The 24009-nt window shown below is 32.6% G+C and overlaps 1 protein-coding gene and 1 pseudogene across 1 annotated transcript; one reads left to right on the forward strand and one right to left on the reverse strand.

Moving 5' to 3' along the window:
* Window positions 1-9496: 9496 nt before the first annotated feature.
* Window positions 9497-10324, reverse strand: LOC136980258 (tigger transposable element-derived protein 1-like). Its single transcript, XM_067276349.1, has one exon. It carries the CDS (start codon window positions 10322-10324, stop codon window positions 9497-9499), a length of 828 nt encoding a protein of 275 aa, XP_067132450.1.
* A 2447-nt stretch (window positions 10325-12771) lies between these two features.
* Window positions 12772-24009, forward strand: part of LOC136980272 (uncharacterized) — a 74006-nt pseudogene continuing 62768 nt past the window's right edge.

Raw genomic sequence — 24009 nt, forward strand, 5'->3', positions numbered from 1 at the left:
ACTTTCTGGCAGGACTTGTAACCAGAGTTACACTTGACCATCAGCGTGCCTTTTTAATGTTTCAACTTTGAGCTGTGTTTTCTTGGTTGTCCACTGTAGAAATACGCTTTCACTTGCAGCATCAGTTCGTGAGAGATGGGACAAACTTGACAATCTTTAAAACTTGTTTATATAGCACACGATTTGCTGCAAAATGTCTGAATATTTCTACCCATCAATCTACAATGGTTGACTTCTTGGCCTTCCAATCGCAAATCTTTTCTGTGGAAGCAAACTTGGAAACATGAGTAATCTCCTCAAATAACTCATTGTCATTGACAGCCAGACATGGAAATTTGAATATGGGGTAGGCTTGTTTTGATGTTTTCCCAAGTTATAAGTGATTTCAGCTATGTTGCTTTGAAAGAAAAACTGTGTTCAAATTGCTCTCTTCTTTCTTGAAGATATTCAGCCTGGTTGTCATAGGACTTAATATTGTCATCATCGTATTACAGTAAAACCCTTTGTTAAAACATTTTTGAAGGAAAAAACTTGATATATTATTAAAACATTTTCTCAATAGATGAAGTACCTGGCTTGGCTCAGGAATATATATTAAGTAAAGATAATGTAATTTCAAAATATACACATGCATAAAAACATATAAATCAAAATACAATGCTTACGGGTATAATAAACTGATAATAGATCTGACCAAAGAATTTTACATCAAAAGAAATTCTATGAACTTGCTGGATCACCAATGCCGAGTGGATAAAACCACGGAACATTTGTAGCTAGTTGTGGGTTCGTGTTTCATCAACAAGCCGGCCATGCAGAGTTTTCTGGGTTTCCTTCACATTTATTACACCTAAATAGGGGCCAATTTTCCATACGAAGTCCTCGAGTGATAAAATCGAATGTTTTGGAAATTGATAGTAGTCAATATCCTTCCCAGAATATTGTACAAAATTTTGCAGAAATTGGTTCGACTGTTCTCATGTGATACTTGAACAGACATTCATATAGAATGGGTTCTTAACCAGGAGTCCATGAGCTCAGATTGGAAAAATTAGTTCATTACCTTTATTCTCCCTAACCCTCTACTGAAATCTAACGATTCCTTCACTTATGAATGTATGCAATAAATGACAGTAGTATTAGCTGTATATGTGATCACCAATAAAAACAACAGCTATTTTTATATCATATAGTTGCATTTCTCTCCAAAATTGGCATGAAAATTGAACTATGGATCCGTAATCCTTTTCTTTGTGATATTAACTGTATGGCAGATGCTGACTAACCAAAGATGAACTTATTGATCTTAGGCAAAGAAACTTACTACAGTTGGAGCTTAACTCAAAAAGTCCTGAAGAATTCTGGTGTTCCCTAAGAGAAACCTAACCTCATCTTGTAAAACAAGCTATGGAAGCTTTGCTTCAAAAATATATCTTTGAGAATCAGGATTTTCAACACTTGTAACAATTGAAAACAAAAACCATAATGATTCTTTCTTCACACATTTAAATAATAATAATAATACAATATATTTAAAATATAGGAAAGCTAAAGTTAAATCATAACTTTAGCTTCCATGGAACAAAAAAGGTTAAGAACCCATGATATAAAAGAAACATTCTACATATTTCATTTGTTCAAAAAAACAAAAGGTTAAAGGGGCCCACTCTATCCTGGGGCCAAGTTCTGGATGGTGTTTATATAACTATGCAAATTTTTATAACTGGGTGATATTTTTATGGTCAGTTCTTCACCATGGCTACAAAAATCACCGATCATCGAGTACATCACTGGCATTACCAGCAAATTTTCAGTAAGTGATTAAATCACGGGTAAATTTTGTACATCATTATAGTCTGCATGGGAAAGAGTAGACGTGAATTACCTTGAGCCAGAGGATCTGATCTTTCAACTGTTTTGTTTTTTACAAATTTTATTAGTGTGATCCATGTGTCAACCTTTGCACGTCTCCTTCCATTTCTTTCATCTGACTTAGACCCTTCTGGCTCAAGCTGATTCATGTCTACTCTTTGCTGCACGGACTATAGCATGGTTAAATATACTCAATTGAGGATAGTTAGCACACACATCAAATTATATGAAAAACATGTTTGAAGCCACTTAATCTGAAGAATCTAAGTTTTAGATGTAAAACTCCTAAAAGTATGAAATTTTTTATAGCGAAGAATATTTCAGAAGGAAATTCGATATACTGTAATCATAAAATGCTTTCCATTTTATGATAGGAAGCTGTCCATAAATGATGTCAACTCTGGAAGGAAGGATCTCCTTCTAGACTCTAGAATTACCAAAATTACCTTACCAGGTAGAATTAGAATATATAATTACCAAAATGACATTCACTTTAGAATGTAGAGTAAATGCCATTTTGATAAGTCGGACAAGGGAGGGGAGAGAGCTTCAGTGGCTGTTTATCATTAAATTTTATTATATTTATTTCAAAATACCTCTGTTGAGCTGGTTGCGAGGGTACGGCAGGTTTTCATTTTTATACATTAGCAAATCAGCAATACATTGTAATTACGAGTTTTTTATCTTTTAAATTCAAAGCCTACGTTATTAATAGGCCGAAAATAAATATACTACTTTTACTTATATTACAATTGTATATGTACAGTATTCGTTCATCACCTCATCATCTAAATGTTATTTACGTATTCAAATGTAAATTAAATTTTTAATAAAATTTAAGCAAAGCCAAGGAAAATGGACACATGAAAGAGGTAACCTGTGCGAAATGCTCTGCTCTACTTCCTATGTTACACTTCTAAAAGAAAACATGATTGAGCATTATGGAAAACAAATTACTAGAAAGGTTGCAATGTTTGCAATTTGAATGTAATTCTTTTGTTTCTACTTATGGTATCTATAATTCATAAAGGGATAAATATTTTAAGAGGGGTTGAGTTTTGTTGGACGTCTGAAGAGGGGGAATGCATTACGGAAACTTGAACAAACTGGACAAGACGGGGGAGTAAAAATTTTTGAGAAAATGCAGACGTAATTTATGAACAGCTCCTAGTTTACAGTGAAGATGCAATGGTTTGACTTATACATAGTGTATATATAACTGTTATAGATAGTAGAGTAACTAGGAGGTGCCAGGCCTCCTACCTTTACAAATAAATAAAGAATATGAAAAAAATTCTATGTGACAAATGCATTTATACACAGCTATAACAGTTTATTCCTAGCTGTTTATACAATATATATTATAATAGAGTGCATAAACATCTAAGAGTAAACTTTTCATCCACAGTGTTACTGCCCATATCCTTTGTGGTACAGGGGTGAACACTTGTATGTCTAATTTCTAATTTGGCCTCTCCTAATATCTATTCTAGTTATGCTACTGATTATAGATTCTTTAATGTGTGCTATAAGTTTGCAATCTCTGCACTACAATGATATGCATATCAGAAAGGACATATAGTAAGAACTTGGCTAATACACCTTATGGTTTGTTATATCCATAATGTTAATTACTTTAATGTAAGGTACTAAATAGGGCAAAATTTATAACAACAGGAGTGGATGATATATCTCTGCACACCATAGTTATACCATTAAACAGACTGTGAAGGAATATAATTTTTTAAAAAGAATTAAAGAATTTTAGAGAGAAAACAGTATAATATGAAATCGATTGCAAAAAACATTTTAAATTAATTTATATTTCTGCTTCAATTTCCAATTCTATCAATTGGAATTCTTGATATAATTGGGGACACAATGATTTGGACTCATGTATCACACTTGTAGAGGTTGGAGAAAATCAGATGATGATCGTCTGGAATAGAGTACTTGGATGATACCTTGGAAAAGAGATCTTACCACATAATCAGCACGATGGTTATGAAAAAATAAGTTAGGAAATTAACATGATTCACCACTGATTTTCTAGCACTACGTTTAATCCAGAATTATGGCAGCATCCTTAAGATTCTCGCAACTGCCAGACATTTTCACCAAATGATTGCTGTATATATCATATTTACAAGGTTTCTCAGTATTGCAGTTGTTGGTAATCCCTTTATTCTGTGCAATTTTTGGTTCATCTTACTTATATTTAATTTTATATAAAGCTTCTGAAAAAGATGCAAATGTCAGTGGTGCCAATAGTGCCAGATTAAGGATAAATGAGCCCTAGCCATATTTAAATTTGAGGGCCACTTATGTAAATAAATTTCCAGTTGTTCCAAGGAATGGAAACTGAAAATTTATCTATTTGTTCAACTTCTCAAAACTAGATATATATTTATAAACATTGCACATATAACCAATATCCAGCAAGTAGAAACCACCAGAAAACAATTTCATCCATTTCTTGTAGTTTCATCTTGCTGGATATTGGTTATATGAGCAGTGTTTATTTATCTATTTAAACAGAAAACCAGCTGTGTTGACTTTAAAGACATAATCATCATCTCAATGGCAATGAAATCCATTTTTGAGCTGTAGTTCAGTATTTTTTTTTTAATTTTTATTTTGTGCTATATTTTTTTCAATGTATTCAAACAGCTGTTGTCCATCTTTGAAAGTTCATAATGATCTCCTTTTGTAATGTTGGACATTCAAGATTTTCAAGCAACAATGTTACCTGATGAAGGCCTTGAAGAAGTTGAGAACATTATCTGTTGAAGTTTAAAGGCAATATACTGTATTTTGTTACATATATTTTGATTCTCTCTTCAAAAAAAAAAAAAAAAAAAAATGCATTAATGTATACATTTAAATTATTTATATAAGATTTATATGAACCTAAAAATATTATTTTCAGATATTTTACATTGTTTAAGATATAAATAAAAACTTCACATAACATTACTTACATCCAATTAAATATTTTTAAGAATTATTTTACTATATCTAGAAGTAATGGGTAATGATAAATTAAAACCTTTTTGCTTGTCAACTCTTTCCAAAATTAGGTTTAATTTGCCAATCTATTTCTAAACTGATACAGAATAAGAATAAATTACCTACAGGATGAAATAAATAATCAAATAGGAATTAATATAATTTTATTGAACATATATCAAAATTCAAAGTTGTATGCATTTATTTTAATATAATTTGACCCTTAATAATTTCTCAACCCTTCAAATAAATTGTTTGATTGGCTCTGTCCTGTGGGCAGCAAAAGGCCTGTTTTTAATTGTGATCATCGTGAATTCAGCCAAACCAACAATGGGGTATGATTGGGTGATGAGAAATAGGGCACAACATATCCTGTGAAGGCAAACTCAAAACTTCTCAAGGTTGCTCACCTGGATCAAATCCAGGAGAGATCAGCCTATCACTCCAGGTCCCCAGACCATTAGGCTGATGCCTTAACTGCCTTGGCTATCTAATTCTTTAGGTAGTGCTAGTGACCAGGTTGGGAACCTGTAAAAACTATGATGATAAAATTGTAAACATTATATATTTTATCTGATGTCTCATTTACTTCATATGTAAACACACATAAACAACTACACATCAAACAGTATATAAACACACATACACAACTACACCTCAAACAAAATTTATATTAAAGTGTTAATAAAATAACATTATTTTTTGTGATTTAAATATATCATCATGTTTTATTTTCATGTATAATATCTTATTTTTTGTTAATTTAGTTATTATATAACTGTAATATTTGAAGGAATATATCTTTTTGAAACTTATATGCAAGAGAAAGAACCTTAAAATAGCTAATCAAAAGTTTTTGAAAAAACTGGAAATAAATTTGAATATTTGGATAATGATATCAAGAAAAAATTAAATAATAAAAATTTACCTTTATTTCCAGTTGTTTTTTCAAAACCTTTTCTTTATATCATTATCCAAATTAATTCCCACTGTCTTCCATCCGTCTGTATTTCCTTAACCTCAAGAACAGAGTTAGATAGATGAAAGATGAGACCAAATATAGAAACCTTAGGGGCAGGAGGCCTCAATTAACTGTATAAGAATTTCCAATGGAAACCATATGTCGTATTATTTCAATTCAAAAATTTTCCCCCCGAAAGCTGTTAGATAGATGACCGACACAACTATTGTTAAAGGAAAAGTATGATGTATGGGAGCAAGCCACTACTAATTTGAGGTGGAGAGTGTATATTTTAAATTAAATAAATTATAAATATGATTAAAATTACAGCCTGGCATTGTGACGATGTTTACTATTGCCATATTCTTTTTTAAATAAAATATTTATGTGAAAACAATTTGTTTCTTTGACTACTACCACTACCACTACCATAGTTATCTCTTCACATCATATAAACAAATCAATTATACAAACACGATTGATTTCATTACATTACTGTGCAAATTAGCACAAAGCTTATTGTAGCTCAAGCACAGTGATTTTGATCATTAATTTAAAATCTTTGTTTATTGAAAGAAATTACAGAAAATCATATTGGGCAATTTTCTAAATGATCACTTTCTAATTCTGAGAGAAATTTGATAATTAATTACTGCTGAAATTCTGTTTAATTAGGTAAAATACTATATTGAAAAGAATAAACAAAGAATCTATAAAATATTACAAGATTATTTATTATTATAAAATAGAAAAAATTAATTGTACAAGAGATGAGACAATACTATGAAATAAATTAAAATTTATTAATGTTGATGTCAGAATTTATAGTACAAATTTTAATTATCTTAAAATGAATTTACAAATTGTATTAAAAATATCTCATAGAAAATTTGAATGGATTTAAAGAAATTTTATCAATAAGTACTAAGATCCTGAATTATATTAGTATAATAATAATGTAAGTGTAAATACAGTTGTCCTCCTGGTGTGATTAGATCCAGAGAAAGTACTGCAAAATTATTTATACATATATAGTTACATTATTATTATACTAAGTATTCTTTTATTTCCAAAGAGGCAAGAAAAGCTCAAAAGCACTAGGAACAAAGTAGGTGATTTGTTAACTGCATCATGAGATTCTCCAATAAAGAGTAAAGTTAAATTTAAAAGTTCAAGATTAATCTTTTATATAAAGGAAATTTTAACAAGCAAATTTGAAAAAAAATGGCTTGTAATAAAAAATAGCAATTTCAAAATATTAAGTCTCAATAGTCAATGGTTCAAATTCATTATTGGTTATCAAATTTCCATCTAATATTAGATAATTTAGTTTTTTATTGATAATAAAATGCTGCTTTTCAGTTAAATATATTACAACCATTACCCTTTTTTTTCATTGTTATTTATCCCTTTAAAAAAAGAAAAAAATTTAATAAAAGTTATTCAAGAAACACATAAAATTTGCAAACATTTTCTGCCAAGTTTGAGTTTAAAGCAATTTTAATTAATATTAAATAATAAATATAAAACATGTTTAAACACAACAGCTAATAGTAATGTTCTTAAAATATTTTATATATGCCCACTTAATAACAGGAATACATTCTGAGAAATACATTGTTAAGCTAATATTGTAGTGTACTCAGGTAAACCTTATACAATATAGTCTACTACTCATATAGGCTATATGTAACACAATGATAACTATTTACGTATCTAAACAAATTTAAACACACAAAAGATAGAAGTGAGAACAAATTTTTCAACTCCATTATGCAGTCTGTCGTTAAGTAGAACATCTTTAAGTGATACATACCTGATTTTGATAATATTTCAAGTTCAATTCGAGCAACCAACCTTTCATTCACTCCACTGAAAATAATTTTAATATTTATTTTAAGACATCTTTTTCCAAAGATCTTATATTTAAAGTTATGGAGTATATACATAACATCAATTTTAAGCATAACTTATAATGTAAAATATATTATTCAAATTGTAAATTATGCATGTGTAATACAAACAAAATTTACAATAAATTATGCATGTATTATACATGCATATATATGATAAACAATGATGAATAATGTGATTTCTAAATTTTTGCAGAAATTTTTAAAATCAAATCAGCATCTAATCTGCATCCATGAATGCAAGATAACTGCAAATAAATACAAGTATAGGTAGTCTGGTTAATGTAGGTAAGTTCCTTGAAACTATAGCAGCACATTAAGTCACTTCTCCATACAGCATCTAGTAGTATTTTCTTTGAAAATATATATATGATATATATGAAAAACTTTCACATACGTACTAAAATTGTTCATAATTAAAAAACATCATTAAAATGAAAATGTGAATATGTATCTATTTAAAGTTTCTTTTCAAAGTAACGCAAAACCCATCTTGTAAATTCCATTAACAAATTTCATTTCATTATATCATTTTAAGTAGAGCTGAATTTTTCCATAAATAATTTTGTAAAGTTTTTAAGTTTTCATTCTTTTACATATCATGACTAACTTGACAAATTTCGGCAAACATCTGTCTTCCAACTCGTAAATGTAGTTTGGATATAAATATGTGACTTCTCAAATCAGAGTTTTGTCGGTTCAATTTTGCTTCATAATCCACAAACTAAACTAAAACTATTTCTCAGCATTAAACTTTGAAGTCTTATGTATACTTGTAATAATCTTTACTCAGACATTTAATAATCAAGAATGTGTATAATTTTTCAATTTTATAAAACAATGATAAAATTTTTAAAAAATCTTTTGCTTATATAAAATTATTTCAATAAGCTGATTCTAAATTTCTATAAAATACTTAACAAAATCAGAACAGAAAACCATTGTGTAAGCCGTTAAGAATCTTCTAACTGACATACAAATAATTATTTTTCTTAGAAATTTTTTCTTAAATCGTCACACTTTAAATGATAATTTAAATGCCGTGAAAAAATTATAATATAGAAGCAAAGAAAAATAATGAAATTTCTAAACAGATACTTCCGTGTCATAAAATACCATGTCGAGAATATCGGAAAGTTGCTGTTTTTTGATTATTGTAAATTTAAAGCTTTATATGTAATATAATTTAATGTTTTTTTTTTGGGAGATATTTTTTATCGGTACACTGGGGAAGGTTTTTTAACTCATTGCTCGTTGCCTCGTACACTTTGTAAAATAAAAAATAAAATTTCACTGACAAAACAACCATTGGTTATGGAGCCAAGTCTAATTTTGCCAAAGCATTTTTGGAAGTCTTCTCGTCTCCAGAGGTGTTTCGTATAGATTGCTAAGAACGAAAAGATGGTCTTTTCCAGAAATGTTTTGGCAAAACAAAAGTTTCTCGAACAACAGTGTGTTGTCGGTGAAATATTTCTCAATCTTTACCAATTATTCATGGTTAACATTAAATCAACACCGCATCAACTCGAAACACAATCAAATTTCAACAAGATCCCATTTGTTCACCATCCTTCGCTTTTGGTATCTTAGGATGGAGGCTTTGCCTCACAACTGTCCGACCACGAAATGCAGCATCTAGGAAACAATATTTAAATACAGTATTTATTTATGAATTTGTTCCTATTACAAATACAAAAAGTAAATAAATTTTGGATATACAGTCATCCCTCAGTTATCGCAGTTAATAGGGACCAGAACTGGCCGCCATAAGTGAAATACCGCGAAGTAGTGTCACCCTCTCATCTTTAACGCGATCGTCGCGGGCAGCTTCGGATAGAGCTGGGGTAAATGCAGGTGGCGGCGTAGAGGCAGCAGAAGGAGTTTCTGCAGAACGTTTTCGGCACACAAGGAACATTGTGATAAGGAGTTGTGACCGTTGTTTTTTCTTCTGAGCAAAGATGCCCTTGTACAACGCCATTACACCATCAATACGGTTACTGAATTCTATGGCTCTGACCATGTTGTCGTCGATTTCTTGGGCCCTTTGTTGCAGAGTCCGTGCTATGTTGCAGAGCTCTTGCAGGTTTTCCAAGGTAAGGCCACGTTCTTCAGCTTCATTGTCGTCACCGTCGTCAGATACCTCCTCTTCTTCCTCACTCGCCGATCTTGTCATTTCGATGAGTTCCTCGTCGGTTAAGAGGTTCGAGTGGCACTCGATCAGTGTGTTCACTTCTTCCTTCGTCATGTTGGAGAACCCTTCATTGGCTACCAACCGAGCCAGCCTCACAGCCTTATCTACGGCAGAGTGGTGAACTTCGTAAGGCGTAAATCCCTCATAGTCATGGGTGACGTTTTTTGGCCACAATTTCCTCCAACTTGCAATCAGTGTCTGCTCTCTCATCTCATTAAGAGCATTCTGAATGTTGACCACGCACGTTGCAATGTTGTATCCCCGCCAATAGTTCTTCAGGCTGAAGACCATGTTGTCTTCGTTGATGGAGGAGATGAGGCCCTCCATCGTGGACCTCGTGTAGAGGGCCTTGAAGGCCCGAATGACCCCCTGATCCATGGGTTGTATAAGGGAAGTGGTGTTGGGGGGGGGCAGGAACTCCACTTGGACCCCGTCATAATGGAGACTGGTTTCATGTCCTCCTGCACAGTCCAGTCCATGAAGAGAACGACCATAAAGGGAAGCCCCTTTTCAGCAAGGTACAGCTTCACCTGCAGGATAAAGCAGTTTACGAACCAGACGAGTGTGAGGGCTTTTGTTATCCATGCCTTTTTGTTGTGCATCCAGTAGACGGGCAGCAAGGCTTTGTTTTTGTTTTTCAAAGCCCGAGGATTCAAGGACTTGTAAATTAAGCCGGGCTTGAGCATGAAGCCCGCGACATTCCCACATGAGGAGAGTCACTCGATCTTTGTGGGCCTTGAACCCCGGCTTCTTCGATTTGTCCTTGTAAAGGAACGTCCGGGACGGCATCCTCTTCCAGAAGAGGCCAGTCTCATCCATGTTAAAGACCTGCTCCGGGAGATAACCACCCTTATCAATTATCTTCGGAAACTCTTCCTCGACGTAACGAAGAGCTGCCTCTTGGTCTGCCGAGGAGGCCTCCCCATACAAAGGAACGCTGCGAAGGCCAAATCTCCTCTTGAATTTCTCAAACCAGCCCTTGCTGGCAACAAAATCACGTTTTTCTAGTGGGGTAGGATCACTCGAGGCACTGGTACTTGGCTGAGGTTCATTTTCGTCGTCGTCATCACTTTTGTCATCTTCGTTCAACTCTCCTTCAGGAACGAGTCTATCATACAGGGCTTTGGCTTTAGTCCGAATCATATTGGTGTCGAGACTAACCTTCTTTTCCCAACAGTCCGATATCTACACTGATAAGGCATTCTCCATTTTCACAATTCGCTTATTATGAGAAGTCAAAACTCACTTGGTGTCTTTGGAAAACGATATCAAGGCAGTTTTATGGATATTCACTTCATCCTTTTTTATGTAGCGAACCGTCGATTCGTTCAATCTGTAATGGCGTGCAACAGACGCATAGCTATGGCCTGCCTCAAGCATGTCCAATAAATTAACTTTCTCATTCAATGTCATAATTTTTCTCTTCTTCTTGGGTTCACTAGAGGATTTAGAGGGTGGAAGATGTTTAAGAGCCATTTTCAAGGGCGTCACAAGCACTATTTTGAACAAAAAGACACAAGAGAACAACAAAAATTAGCACACCTCGAGACTAAGCATTACTCAAACATTGACTTGAATGAGCGCGGTCGTCTTCTCTGGGTACACAGCGAAGGTGGAAGAAACGTCTAGGCCAATCAGCTTGCGAGATTCCCGAGTCGAGAGGGATATCAAATGGCGGGATGCTAGCCAGCTAATCAGAGACGTAGATTTTGATTTGTGTGGGCACTCCCCGCCTTCTGTTAGCGTGCGAGCAACTTTCACACCATAATTCCTCAATTTTGAATTTTTGATGAATATTTTTGAACAATCCGCGATATACTGAGGCCGCGATAAATGAAATGCGAAGTAGCGAGGGATTACTGCATTATAATTATTTCCATCAGTATAAGAGGTATTTAATGTATTAATTATTCATTACACTCTAATAGATTTAAATTGTATTCATAGTCGGACAAGTGGATGATAAAACAACATTAACCAACGTGCTTTGTACATTTTCTAGTCCATGCACTCCATCTTCAATTTTCTGTCATTTACCATAAAAATAAGAAAAATATTTTGTAAATTTAATTCTACATCCCATTATTTATCTGTTCTTCAACTGGAAATTTAAAAATATTGTATTAGTTAGTGTAGAAAACAGGTTCCATACAGATTTGTGTGAGGGATGCAATCTTCAATAGTGAATATCATTCAGTAACCACTTTTACAATCATAAAACAAATTGTTAGTTTAATTTTTGTAATTTCGTGCATTAATATCATTGATTACGTCTTATTATTTTAAAAATTATTTATATTTTATAGAATCAATACAACTCGCAATATATAATGGTCCACGTAATGTATAAATGAATGACGTAAAGCTTTCCCACGTGGTTATTAAAATTGGCTCGAGCGCAAGTAATTAACGAATAAATGCACGGTTCCGTCCTTACCGAACACAATGCAAAACCCCAAATCCTAAATAGCGATCTTATGTAAAATTCATTATATCGAATCATTTTCCGCCCATTCATTTATTACGTACGGTACGCCCGGGAGTAGGTTCGGCCATAGAAGCCGATAAATCCGCGATTTCAATAATATAGCGTAAGAGGATTGTAAACGATCGCACTCGCGACGATTCAAAGCTCTTTTTTTACAAATTATCGACTCGAGAAGCGGACGGGGTCTACGAAAGAAACGAAAAGGAAGGAGAGAAAAAAACGCGCAGGAAAAAAAGAAGATGCAGCATACACGGCGGATCGGATGTGGCCGGAGGCCGATAGGTGGCGCATACCGGAAGCGAAGCGGCTAGGGCGGGAAGCGCGGCGCACCGACTTCCGGCGGAGCGGTTGGCGAATTTTTCGAAAATCGGCGGAAGGAGCCGCCGCGCCGACGTAAAAAGGGGTAAACGACCTCGAGCTGGACGTAGGCGCGGAGGCGGGGCGTCTTTCCCGCCGAAAGAAAGAGGCTTTCCGAGAAGTTCATCCGGGTATCGGCCGACTTTCCGACGTAAATAGCGGGGAGAGGAAAAAAAAGAGAGAGACATTCCGCGCGGACGGAACCACTTCCGAGCCGGGGCGGAGCTAAACCGGAGGAGGGGAGGCCGGACCGGAAGCGGGAAAGGCGCCTCCCACCCGAGACGGCGGAAGTCGGATGCCCGTGCAGAGGGCGCTCCACCCCGACAGAAGTGGGAGAGTCCGGCGAGATTCAGCTGACAGCGAGAGTATCGTCGGGCGAGTCGGCGTAGGGATGAGGGAAGTGTGAGAAGCGCGCGCCATCACGGTTCTTTGTCTCGGCCATGACACCGAAGGGCCCATCTCCGGTTTCGGGGCCGGCGTGGGCCGCGGCCCGCTAGCCGACGGAGCGGTGGAGAGGCGGCCGAGAGGACGAGACGGCGGAGCAGCGCCCGCACCCGGACCGCCGCTCTGAGATGCTCAGATACCTGACCCATAAACTCCGCACTCAGTCGCTCAACGAAGGCGATCCGCCGCATTCCAAGGTGAGTACCGACTTACGTAACCGTCATCGACCGCGCCGGATCCGTCTTCCCCCGTTCCGCGCTTTTCTTTTCTTTCCCCCTTCGATCTCCGTCTCCCGGTGACGTTCGGGATCCATCTTGACTCGTCTCCCACCCGCTACGCCTCCGCACCGGAAACGACCCCTCGACCCTTCCGCAATCGAACCCGGTATCCCCGCTCCGAGTCTCGTATTCGTCGCGCCATTTATTGCCAAAAAAAAGTTAATAATAATAATAATAATAACGGGGGGGGACTCGCCGTGGTGGTGCGTGTTCCGAGGCCGCCCGGTTTTTTCGTACGCGAATGTTCGCGGGAAAAATCGTCGAGGAAGTCGCGATTCCGTACGTAAATTTCGTTGTTTCTAGTCGCACGCGGGGGGAGAGGTCCGAACGAGGTGTGTTTAGTCGAAAAGGAAACGATGGACCGAATGTATTGACCGGACGAATTTCCAAGATTTTCCGAGATCCGCCGCCGATTCGAGACGGGTTTTACGCGATTCCCCCTTGGGTATGAATTCATTTACGTTGCAGAATTTTCCCGATTCTCTTCCTAATTTGTATTTGCGCTCGTTTATTCCCTATCGGTTATTTATAAAAGAAATTTTGAACCCGTTGTTTATAAACAAACTGTTGACTCCCCCCTTCTCTTTTGCAGTGTTAATTAACTTACTGTTGATGCTCCGTACTTAAAATATGACGGGCCTCCCGTTGCATTATTCCGTTGTTTGGAAACATTTGCGCCCGATTCTCCCGGATTATTTAAAGAGCTACTCGTTATATTGTAATTATCAATTGCACAATTATAGATTTTTATTTTATTTTTTGCCTAAAGAATATAATCTGTCACTGTATTCTTTGATAATATATCGGCAAATTGCTGTAGTGTTGTAAATGTAGAAAAGCACTTTTATAATATAAATATTGAATGTAGTTTTATAACAGTTATATGAAGTTTGTTCTTGTTTCTTTTTTATATTTGTTATAAAGCGGAATTTCGATTTGCTCGGGGAGACCGACTTTATCTTACGTTTTAAATTCCCGGCACGTCGCTCGTGTTTGTATTAAATACAAATGTCTAAAAGTTAGCTTTCTTTTTAAGATTTTAAAGAATTCGAAATTTCGATACGTAAACGTTTCTTTCGAAATTCGATCTATTTGTGGCTTCGATATAATTTTGATCGTTATCGACGTTTAAGCTACGAGTAAAAATTGTCAAAATGATTGCCTGTACTCGTTGTATTGGGAAATAACCCGATAACTTACGAATTTGCGCTTAAAAACGTGGCTCCCGTATTTGTCGGAAACATTTTCGGAGCCGAAATTTGTTTCCTCTTGTCATAAGCTATTGTCTTATATTTACTATTATTGTTTTGGCAAACATTTGCAATCAAGCCGAAGGTGAATTGCAATTTGGTTCAAAAATATTCTTTAAACAGATACAGAAACTGTGCTTTTTATTTGATAATTTTTACCATTAAATGGAAATAGTTCTAAATATAGAACTTAAAATCCAAACTCATACTTTCTTTGCTAGAATATTTTTACAGATTACTAGATAATTGAAAATTAAAAATCTTTCAATACATTTGATTTTTTTCTATCAGGAAATATGAAAAATCAAAACTTCATCAGTCTAATTTTAATTTGGATTTTAAATAATTTCAATATTTATCTGAGAGTTACAGAATGTAGCTACAGTTGAAAGTCTGTTTATATTAAATATTGATTAATATCAGAATGACTTGGCATGTGCTATTTGACAACTTGGCATAAAATTATGCAGGAGCATCTTTGTCTTCTAGATGGTTCTTAGTGAATATGTAATATGTATTTTTTTCTTTTCTTTTTTGAAAACATTGCTTGTTTTAGATTAAAAATTGAATCATTCTATTGTTTATTCTTATTCAAACACTGCACTGAATATAAATCAAAACCATTTTTGTCTTTGTCATTCGGTTTGTAGATTATTATAGTATGTATAGTATCATTATTATTTATCGTGCTCAATGATTATGTGAAATCTTTAACTCAAAATCATAATTTTAAGGTCCTCGTAAATTATTGTAAAGTTTGGTTTTAGTCGGATTGAGATGATCTAGAAATTTACACTGGAACGAGTCCGTACAAACTTATTCATCTTATTCTTAAACGGATGATACAAATTAAGTTTCAAAAAATAAAAACCTGTAAAATCTGTTTTCTGCAAGCATAAATTAATAAATGAAATATGATGCTGATATTGTTTACATAGTAATTGTAACTGGATACTTATTAAACCATTTTCTTTTCCTTTCTTTGATGAAAATTGAAGATTTTATTTAAACTAAGAATGATATAGATTAATACAATAATTTAGTTGTTTAAAGCACAAAGTATCTTATATATTTCTTAGTGCTTTCCATCGTTCTGCAGGAAGAATAACTAGCAATACATTTCACCTGAAAATATGAAATTAATAATCTTTAAAAAAAAAAAAAACTAACAATTATTAAGCAAAATATTTAAAATAAGAACCTAGACCTCCAAATTACAAAATATATAACATCAAATGTAACAAATGGCTTCAATTAAAACATTAATAAACAATTATATTCACATTAAAAATTGTTGGCAAATATTTTTTAATCCAGTTATAAAGTAATTAAATGATTAAGTAATATCTAACACAAACTATATTCTCCTTTTACAATATAATTAGATCTCTGATAAATCAAATTTTTGAATAATTGATGAATGATTTGGGTAACATCTGATTATTGTATTAGCCTTTGAAATTAAAAGGACACGTTAATTGTTCTTATCGCAAAGACTAAATGAAGCCTATGTGTATATCTAGGGGTAGGATATATAAAATAATTTTTAAGCATTGAGTGAATACTCATATTGATTTCATATTATAAATAAATGCTTATATATATAAATACGGTGTATAGATCTACTTATTTTCAATTAACTCAGTTAATTTACAATGTAGTTTGTTTATTTTTATTATAAATGACTTTTATTAATAAATCTTTAAATTTGTGGCTTTCTTCGAGTAAGAAAGTTGATGAGTAAAATAGTTATTTTGAACTTAGATTTTGAAATTAATCATAATTAATAATTATACTTGATTTAATGGACAAACTTGTCTTAAAAGTTTAGAATCGTTTTTGCGAATAAGATCTCACGAAAAAGCCGCGTCAATGAATATAAACTACTAAATACGTGCAATAATTTATTCATACTTGTACGTTATAACAGCGTTTTAATTCATCCTGTACATTGTTTTAATTAATGTTTCTAAGATACGTTTGATTTAATGTACTTTTTGCAATAGCAGACAGTCCCTTCCCAATTTGCCCATCAAATTGAGGGTCTACTGTACTGTAGTAAAATTGTTCTCCTTACATAGACATGTTCTTCAAAATGAGGCTTTTTGTATATACATACATAAATAGTTTTTACTTAACCTAAAAATTTAAAAAATATTTTCTATTTTAAAGAGTTGACTTTTTTATAGTTACAGTTTTCATAGCAAGTAGTTTAGCCATTTGAACTTTAATTTTCCTATGACATTAAATATGATTTCTGATAGATTCTAATTTGAGTTCATTTTCAAGTGGTATAAAATTAAACACAAAACAATATTTTTTAAATATCTGAACTTTCACTCTAGAGTTAGTTGTTGAAAACATGTTCAAAATTCATTCACAAGGTTAAAATTCGTCCAGTTAACTTAATTAGCTTAAATTATAATCGTAAGGCATAACCAGCAGCATTCTGTCTTATTAGGGAAGAGTTAAAGCATTCTAGGCAAATGTTTCTGCATGAATAGAAAAGTTTTTGATTAAATTAATTCTTAAATAAAGTACTACTAAAATAAAGGAGTCCAGTTTTTTATAATGTATAAAAACGTTTTTTGAGATTTTTTAAGAATATTGTCATCGTCCAACCAAATCATTTAAAGAAGAAAAGATGCACTTGGTAGCATTCAGTCTGTTAATTCCAAATTCCATCTTTCAAATTTAAGTGAACTTTCTAAAATGTTTTGTCATTCACAGAAATGGTACAAAAATAATAACCATAGTTTTATTTTTATTTTATTAATAGCAGTAGTAATAAACAAAAATAACTGATGGTAAGTTCAAGGATTCTTCTCTTGTTTTTGATAATGTTACAGATTCTTGGACATTTCTCCCCTTAATATTTTCGTGGCTTCTTTGTCATGTAAAAGTCAGACCCAGGGGTTCAGGTCATTCCCTTAGATTACACATTCCAAAATGGGATTGATGGTAATAGCTATTATCAACTCTTCCACTGTTCTTGCTTGTATGCTGTCTATTTTCAGAATGCACAACCTTGGCTTCTTGCCATTCAATGTAACCTGCTGATTGGATATAAGGTATTCTATGTTGAAGTTACTTTGCCTTTTCTTATGTCTTCTCTTCAGAGAATGACAGATACTCCCTTATGTAGTCAAATGGGAGACTGTTTTGTTACAATCACTGGATATGGATTTGCAGTTACATCTCTTGTCAGTGAGCCATGGAATTGGACAAGGAGTATACTTTTTACAAACGAGACAAGTCGCTCCAAAAATTTATTAGACGATCACCATTTACACTGATGTTTCACAGAACAATTTTATAGACAGCTGTCTATAAACTTGTTCTGGAACATCAGTGTAAATGCGTGATCGTCTAATAAATTTTTGGAGCGACTTGTCTCTTGTTTGTAAAAAAAATATATTTATCCATTCGACGAAAATTAAACAAAAATTTAAATTTAAATTCGTCACCAGAGGGATATATCGGCGTAATCTACATTAAACAGCGCTAATTCTCAGTGGATAAAAGGAGCCGAGATCTTGACGGGATAAGGATGACCTAAAGAAGATGTCGTAAGATTACCATACCAATTTTAAAGATTTTTTAACTTTATTGGTTTTTCTGTGTTTTTTAAAGGAACTTTTTAAAGAGTAGGCAGTTGAGTAGCCTAAAAAGGAAGGTCCAGCTGTCTATAAAATTCAGTGTAAATGGTGTAAATGTTCATCAGTGTAAATGGTGATCGTCTAATAAATTTTTGGAGCGACTTGTCTCTTGTTTGTAAAAAAAATATATTTATCCATTCGACGAAAATTAAACAAAAATTTAAATTTAAATTCGTCACCAGAGGGATATATCGGCGTAATCTACATTAAACAGCGCTAATTCTCAGTGGATAAAAGGAGCCGAGATCTTGACGGGATAAGGATGACCTAAAGAAGATGTCGTAAGATTACCATACCAATTTTAAAGATTTTTTTAACTTTATTGGTTTTTCTGTGTTTTTTAAAGGAACTTTTTAAAGAGTAGGCAGTTGAGTAGCCTAAAAAGGAAGGTCCAGCTGTCTATAAAATTCAGTGTAAATGGTGTAAATGTTCATCAGTGTAAATGGTGATTGTCTAATAAATTTTTGGAGCGACTTGTCTCTTGTTTGTAAAAAATATATTTATCCATCCGACGAAAATTAAACAAAAAAAAAAAAGGAGTATACTGTTAAGTTATTTAGAAAGGTCAAACAATTGATATACAAATAATTTTCCTTTAATATTTTTGTTTTGATTAACAACTGACACTCAAATTGTTTGATTTTACAAAGGCTTTTAAATCCACATGGCCAATTCAACCTGTTATTGAGAGATGCTTCTCTCCTACAATAAAAATGATTAGCTGCACTACTTAAGACTCATTTATGTAGGAATCCACATATAGTTAACAAACTCAGATAGTGGAAAAAGTGAAAAAACTTGACCTCTTGAGCTGTCAGATGTTCACTGATGGATTATAAGAATTTATTTCTGTCCTTAAAATTACAGGCAATTCATGTATTAGCTGTAAGATTGCTATATGAAGGAAGAACCAGGGAAACAAGAGTATACAGTTTTGTTCATACAGTTGTCGATTCATCTTTTTTCACATTTAACGGAAAGTTTTATTTACCACCAGGATGAATGCTCATTTGATTCTTGGTTCCTGGAGACTTTGCAGAACTTTGCTTTACTTTTATGGAAACGAGTGTTGTACAAGCATTCAGAGGACCCATTACACTGATTTATAAATTTGTAGATGACATGTTAGTAGTATGAAAGGATCCAAATGTATACTCAGAAGTTATTGATAGAATTAACCAAAATGAGGTAGGAGTAATGCTTGAATTGAATAGGCACATGTCTATTAATATAAAATGTGCCTGTTCACAGCTCATTTAACATAATGGTATTAGGTAACAAAATCAATGTAGCCATGTATAGAAAACCATATTCAGTTTGACTTCGTATTCATTAGTTTTCTCGAGATCAGTTTAAATACAAAATAACAGCATTTCATTCATTGATAAGGAGAGAGCATATAGATATTCTTCCACAAAGAAAGAACTGGAATACATCAGAAAGGTGGCACAAATATACTAGTATCTTCACAGACTTTTCTGAAACATCAATAATTTAATAGAGAGAACATTTGACACCTCCAAACACCTGAATTAACCCAAGAAAGCACCAAGGATAACGCTGATTGATACCATAAAATTCATACACAGATACTTTAAAGAAAGGTATCCAGATTGTTAGGTTCAGGCCACCAACTGTATACTAATTCATCAAAAATGAAATGAAAAATAATTTATAAAATTTCAGTGACTAGAACAGGTCAACAGTCTTCCATTTGCTACATAAGGAGTATCTGTAACTCTTAGAAGACCAGAGTGGAGGACAGACAAGACAGGTGCAAAGTGACTATAACATTGGCAGAATATCTCATATTTTATAAGCAGGTTACACTGAATGGCAAGAAGTCAAGGTTGTACTTCTAGAAACAGATAGTATACAAGCAAGAACAAGTATGGAAGAGTTGGTATAGCTATTATCACCAATCCCATTTTGAATGTGCAGTCTCATGGGAATGGCCTGGATCCTTTGGTCTGACTGCTGTAAAAGCTGTGATAAACATAGATTCTTGGACCTTTTCCTCTTAATACCTGATCAAAAGCAAGATAGAAGAATCCTCAAATTTATTACTTCCATGTTGTTTCTGTGCACAACGTAACAAAAACATTTTAAAACATTATCTGAAGTTTTAGAATGTTCACTTAAATTTGAAAGGTGGAATTTGGAACTAACAGAATGAAACACTGCTGAGAACACATCTTCAGTTCTTTAAAGTGATTTGATTAGATTCTGATGATATGCTTAAGTCTCAAAATGTTTTTATCCATGATAAAACTGGACTTTTTTATTTGAGTAATACCTTAGATATGTTTATGTAAAAGAATGGTGCACGAAATGACTAACAATAAATTAAATTTTCTGGTCTGTCTAATTCAAATGATCTGATTTTTAAATTACTAAATAAGCCTAAATTTAGTCTGATAAATTTTGGTAGTTTTTGACATTTTTAAAATACAATTTATCATCTAATTTTTTAAATTTATCTTTTAACTAATATGTCAAATTATACAATAACATTAATAATAAAACTTCAAATCCAATCAGTATAATTGCTTGTGCTGTTAATAGTAATGGGAATAACAAGTCATGTAATTAATTTTTTTTATGTAACCATTAAGCAACTTTTCTATCTCATTTCATATTTTATCTTAAAAAAATTGTGGAAAGTTCATCTAATTATATTGTTAGGAAGCTTTTGAGCTTTTGTTATGTAATATCCAGGTAATTTCTTAATATAGCTTTAGTGTTGATTTGTCATGCTCTTTGTCATTTTGTTTCATTCACATTATTGCTACTGTCATATATATATATATATATAATTTTGAAGTTTTGGTAATTGTATGTGTATATAAATTATAGATTGTGTGTGATTATAAATCAAAATTATATAAATTAATTTTGATTTATAATTGTAAAATTGCTTATTGGGCATTACTATATATCTCTCTTGTAATTGAATTTTTATTCTTTATACATCAGATGAAATAATTTTACTATAATTCTAACAGTACGAATCTTTTAACACCGATGATTTTATCGAAATAATGTCGATTCTGCTTTCATTGCACGTATCAATATAGTTAAATAGCAATTAAATGCTACGCTAATTTAGTTATTTTCCATTTAGATTTATAATCTTATTTTGTTTCAGTTAAATTAGTTTAGAAATTTTTAAATAAATTGACAATATTTTATTAAGAAAGATTGATAAAGCTAGCCGTTCATCCGTGTCAAATTGATGTAAACAAGTTTTTAAAATTTACATTTAGAGAATAGCATTAATGTTTTTACATGTGACAGGAAGAGGGAGCCCAATAGAAAATGACAGTGTAGCGCATACATGTTTAAAATATTCATAAAATTGGCAAATTTGTTAATAAAACATTTCCAGATTAATAATATAGGAAAAACTTTTCAAATGAATATTTTAAAAAAATTAGTGTTTTTGTTTTGTATTGAATTTTCAAACTTGTAAAACAGTAATTTCCATTAAATTTATTTTACAATTTTTCTTTATTACTTGATGTAAAAATTTAAATATTTGCTTACATTTTGAAATAATGAATGATCATAGTTTTAAAATTTGACATTGAGAAAACTCACAAAATAACTTGGAAACCTTGAAAAGTAGAATTGCTTTTAATAGAGTATGAAGAAGTCGTTAAATTTAGCAAAGATTGTTTTGTAAATTTTAACATTAATATGATGTAAAAGTGATATTGATATCATTTTGGAGACGTCATTCTTCACTTCTGTGACATTATCAGAATTTCGGTTAATGTTACCCTTGGTGCCAAGATGGCAGCTCGTCTCTGATTCCAGCAAGGAAACAGTGGGGACGCACGTTCTAACCTAACCTAACCAATTCTAATAATTCGGTTGCTAATAATTATGGTAATTTATTAGAATAGGTTAGGTTAGAACGTGCGTCTCCACTGTTTCCTTTCTGGAATCAGAGATGAGCCGCCATATTGGCACCAAGGGTAACATCAACCAAATTTTCAAACTCGTTCCTGACAATAAACATTGACTTGAAAGTTCCAGTCTTTTATTTCTTTTGTTTTTTTAACTTTCTTAATTTTTGTGTTATTTTACCATGTATTATGGCCATTTTCAGGTTCTAGAAAAATTTTTTTCTAGAATCTGAATATTTTATTATATGGATCTTGAATTCTATATCATTAAAAAGTAATTTTTCATTTTTTTTATTTCTTCATTGCTTCTAGTCAGTGGTATATCTGGCTGTCATCTTAAAAAGGCATCAGGAAAGGGGCTGTGCATAAATTTTTGTAGATAATCACAAAACATTTATATCCATACTGTACATAGATATAAAAATACATTTTAGAAATAAAATATGACAAAATATATATTAAATTTGTGTTTAGGGGAACTTATGCCCCTCTGCCTCCTGGATTTGCCTATGCTTCCTGTTACTATGATCCGACCATTTACGGTATACTTCGAGCAAGATTACTAAATTAAAAGTTTTATTTTTGAAAAACAACATTTAATATTAGTTTGAAATACAATATTAGAAATTAAATACTATATTATTCATGAATATAAATAAAAATTATTGTGTGATTTTGCACATATAGAATAATAATAACTCAAAAATTTACATAGTCAATTCAATAAATTAAATTGGTTACATTTTATGAACTTAGCCGAACCATTTTTGTTTACCGAGAACTGTTTTATCAGATTTTATTCCAGACAATGATTCCTGATGATTTGAAGTAGCCGAGTTTTTACATTGATTTATATAGGAAAAATTGTTTTGCGTTACGAATAAAATTCTGCAACGAATTATGCTCGTTAAGCGAGGTTCCACTGTATTAGACAATATTCAAAGATTAGCGGTTCAAATCCATCAGACAACAGCTGCATTTTTACATTCTTCGATGATTTGAATGTGATATTAATATTGCTTATTCCATACTCCAAATTACTTTAGATAAGTACAAAATAAGATTTATGTACAATTACAACAGCTTAAAATTTGAATGGTATTCATTAACATTTAAAGCTGTTGTAATAAGACTCTTTTTTTAAACACATTTTCTTCAGGGAGTACCTAAATTATTTGATGTTGAGTTGTAAATGTTCTCAAAATAAAACTGGTTGAATTGATAAACATATAATGTAAGCAAATTAAATGACTTCTTTAAAAAAAAAATTAATGAAAAAAATGACATATACACCATTAAATGAGAACTCGTAGCTAGTTTTGGAGGGAAACCATTTTCAATATTGTCTAATCATCAGTTTCATTTTATACAGAAGAATGAAGGAAGAAAATTTTATAATAAAATGTGTTTAAAAATAAAAAGAGCTTTATTACAACAGCTTTAAATGTTAATGAATACCATTCAAATTTCAAGCTGTTTTAATTGTACATAAATCTTATTTTGTACTGATTGTTATCTAAAGTAATTTGAAGTATGGAATGAGCAATATTAATATCACATTCAAATCATTGAAGAATGTAAAAATGCAGCTGTTGTCTGATGGATTTGAACTGCTAATTTTTGAATATTGTCTAATATAGTGAAGCCTTGCTTAACGAGCATAATTCGTTCCAGAA

This window comes from Centruroides vittatus, unplaced genomic scaffold (assembly GCF_030686945.1).
Source record: "Centruroides vittatus isolate TY-2023 unplaced genomic scaffold, ASM3068694v2 contig_683, whole genome shotgun sequence".
NCBI classification, from domain to species: domain Eukaryota; kingdom Metazoa; phylum Arthropoda; class Arachnida; order Scorpiones; family Buthidae; genus Centruroides; species Centruroides vittatus.

What these genes read in the sequence shown, in the direction of transcription:
- LOC136980258 (XM_067276349.1), bottom strand. Translation starts at nt 10,324, where the DNA reads ATGGATCAGGGGGTCATTCGGGCCTTCAAGGCCCTCTACACGAGGTCC.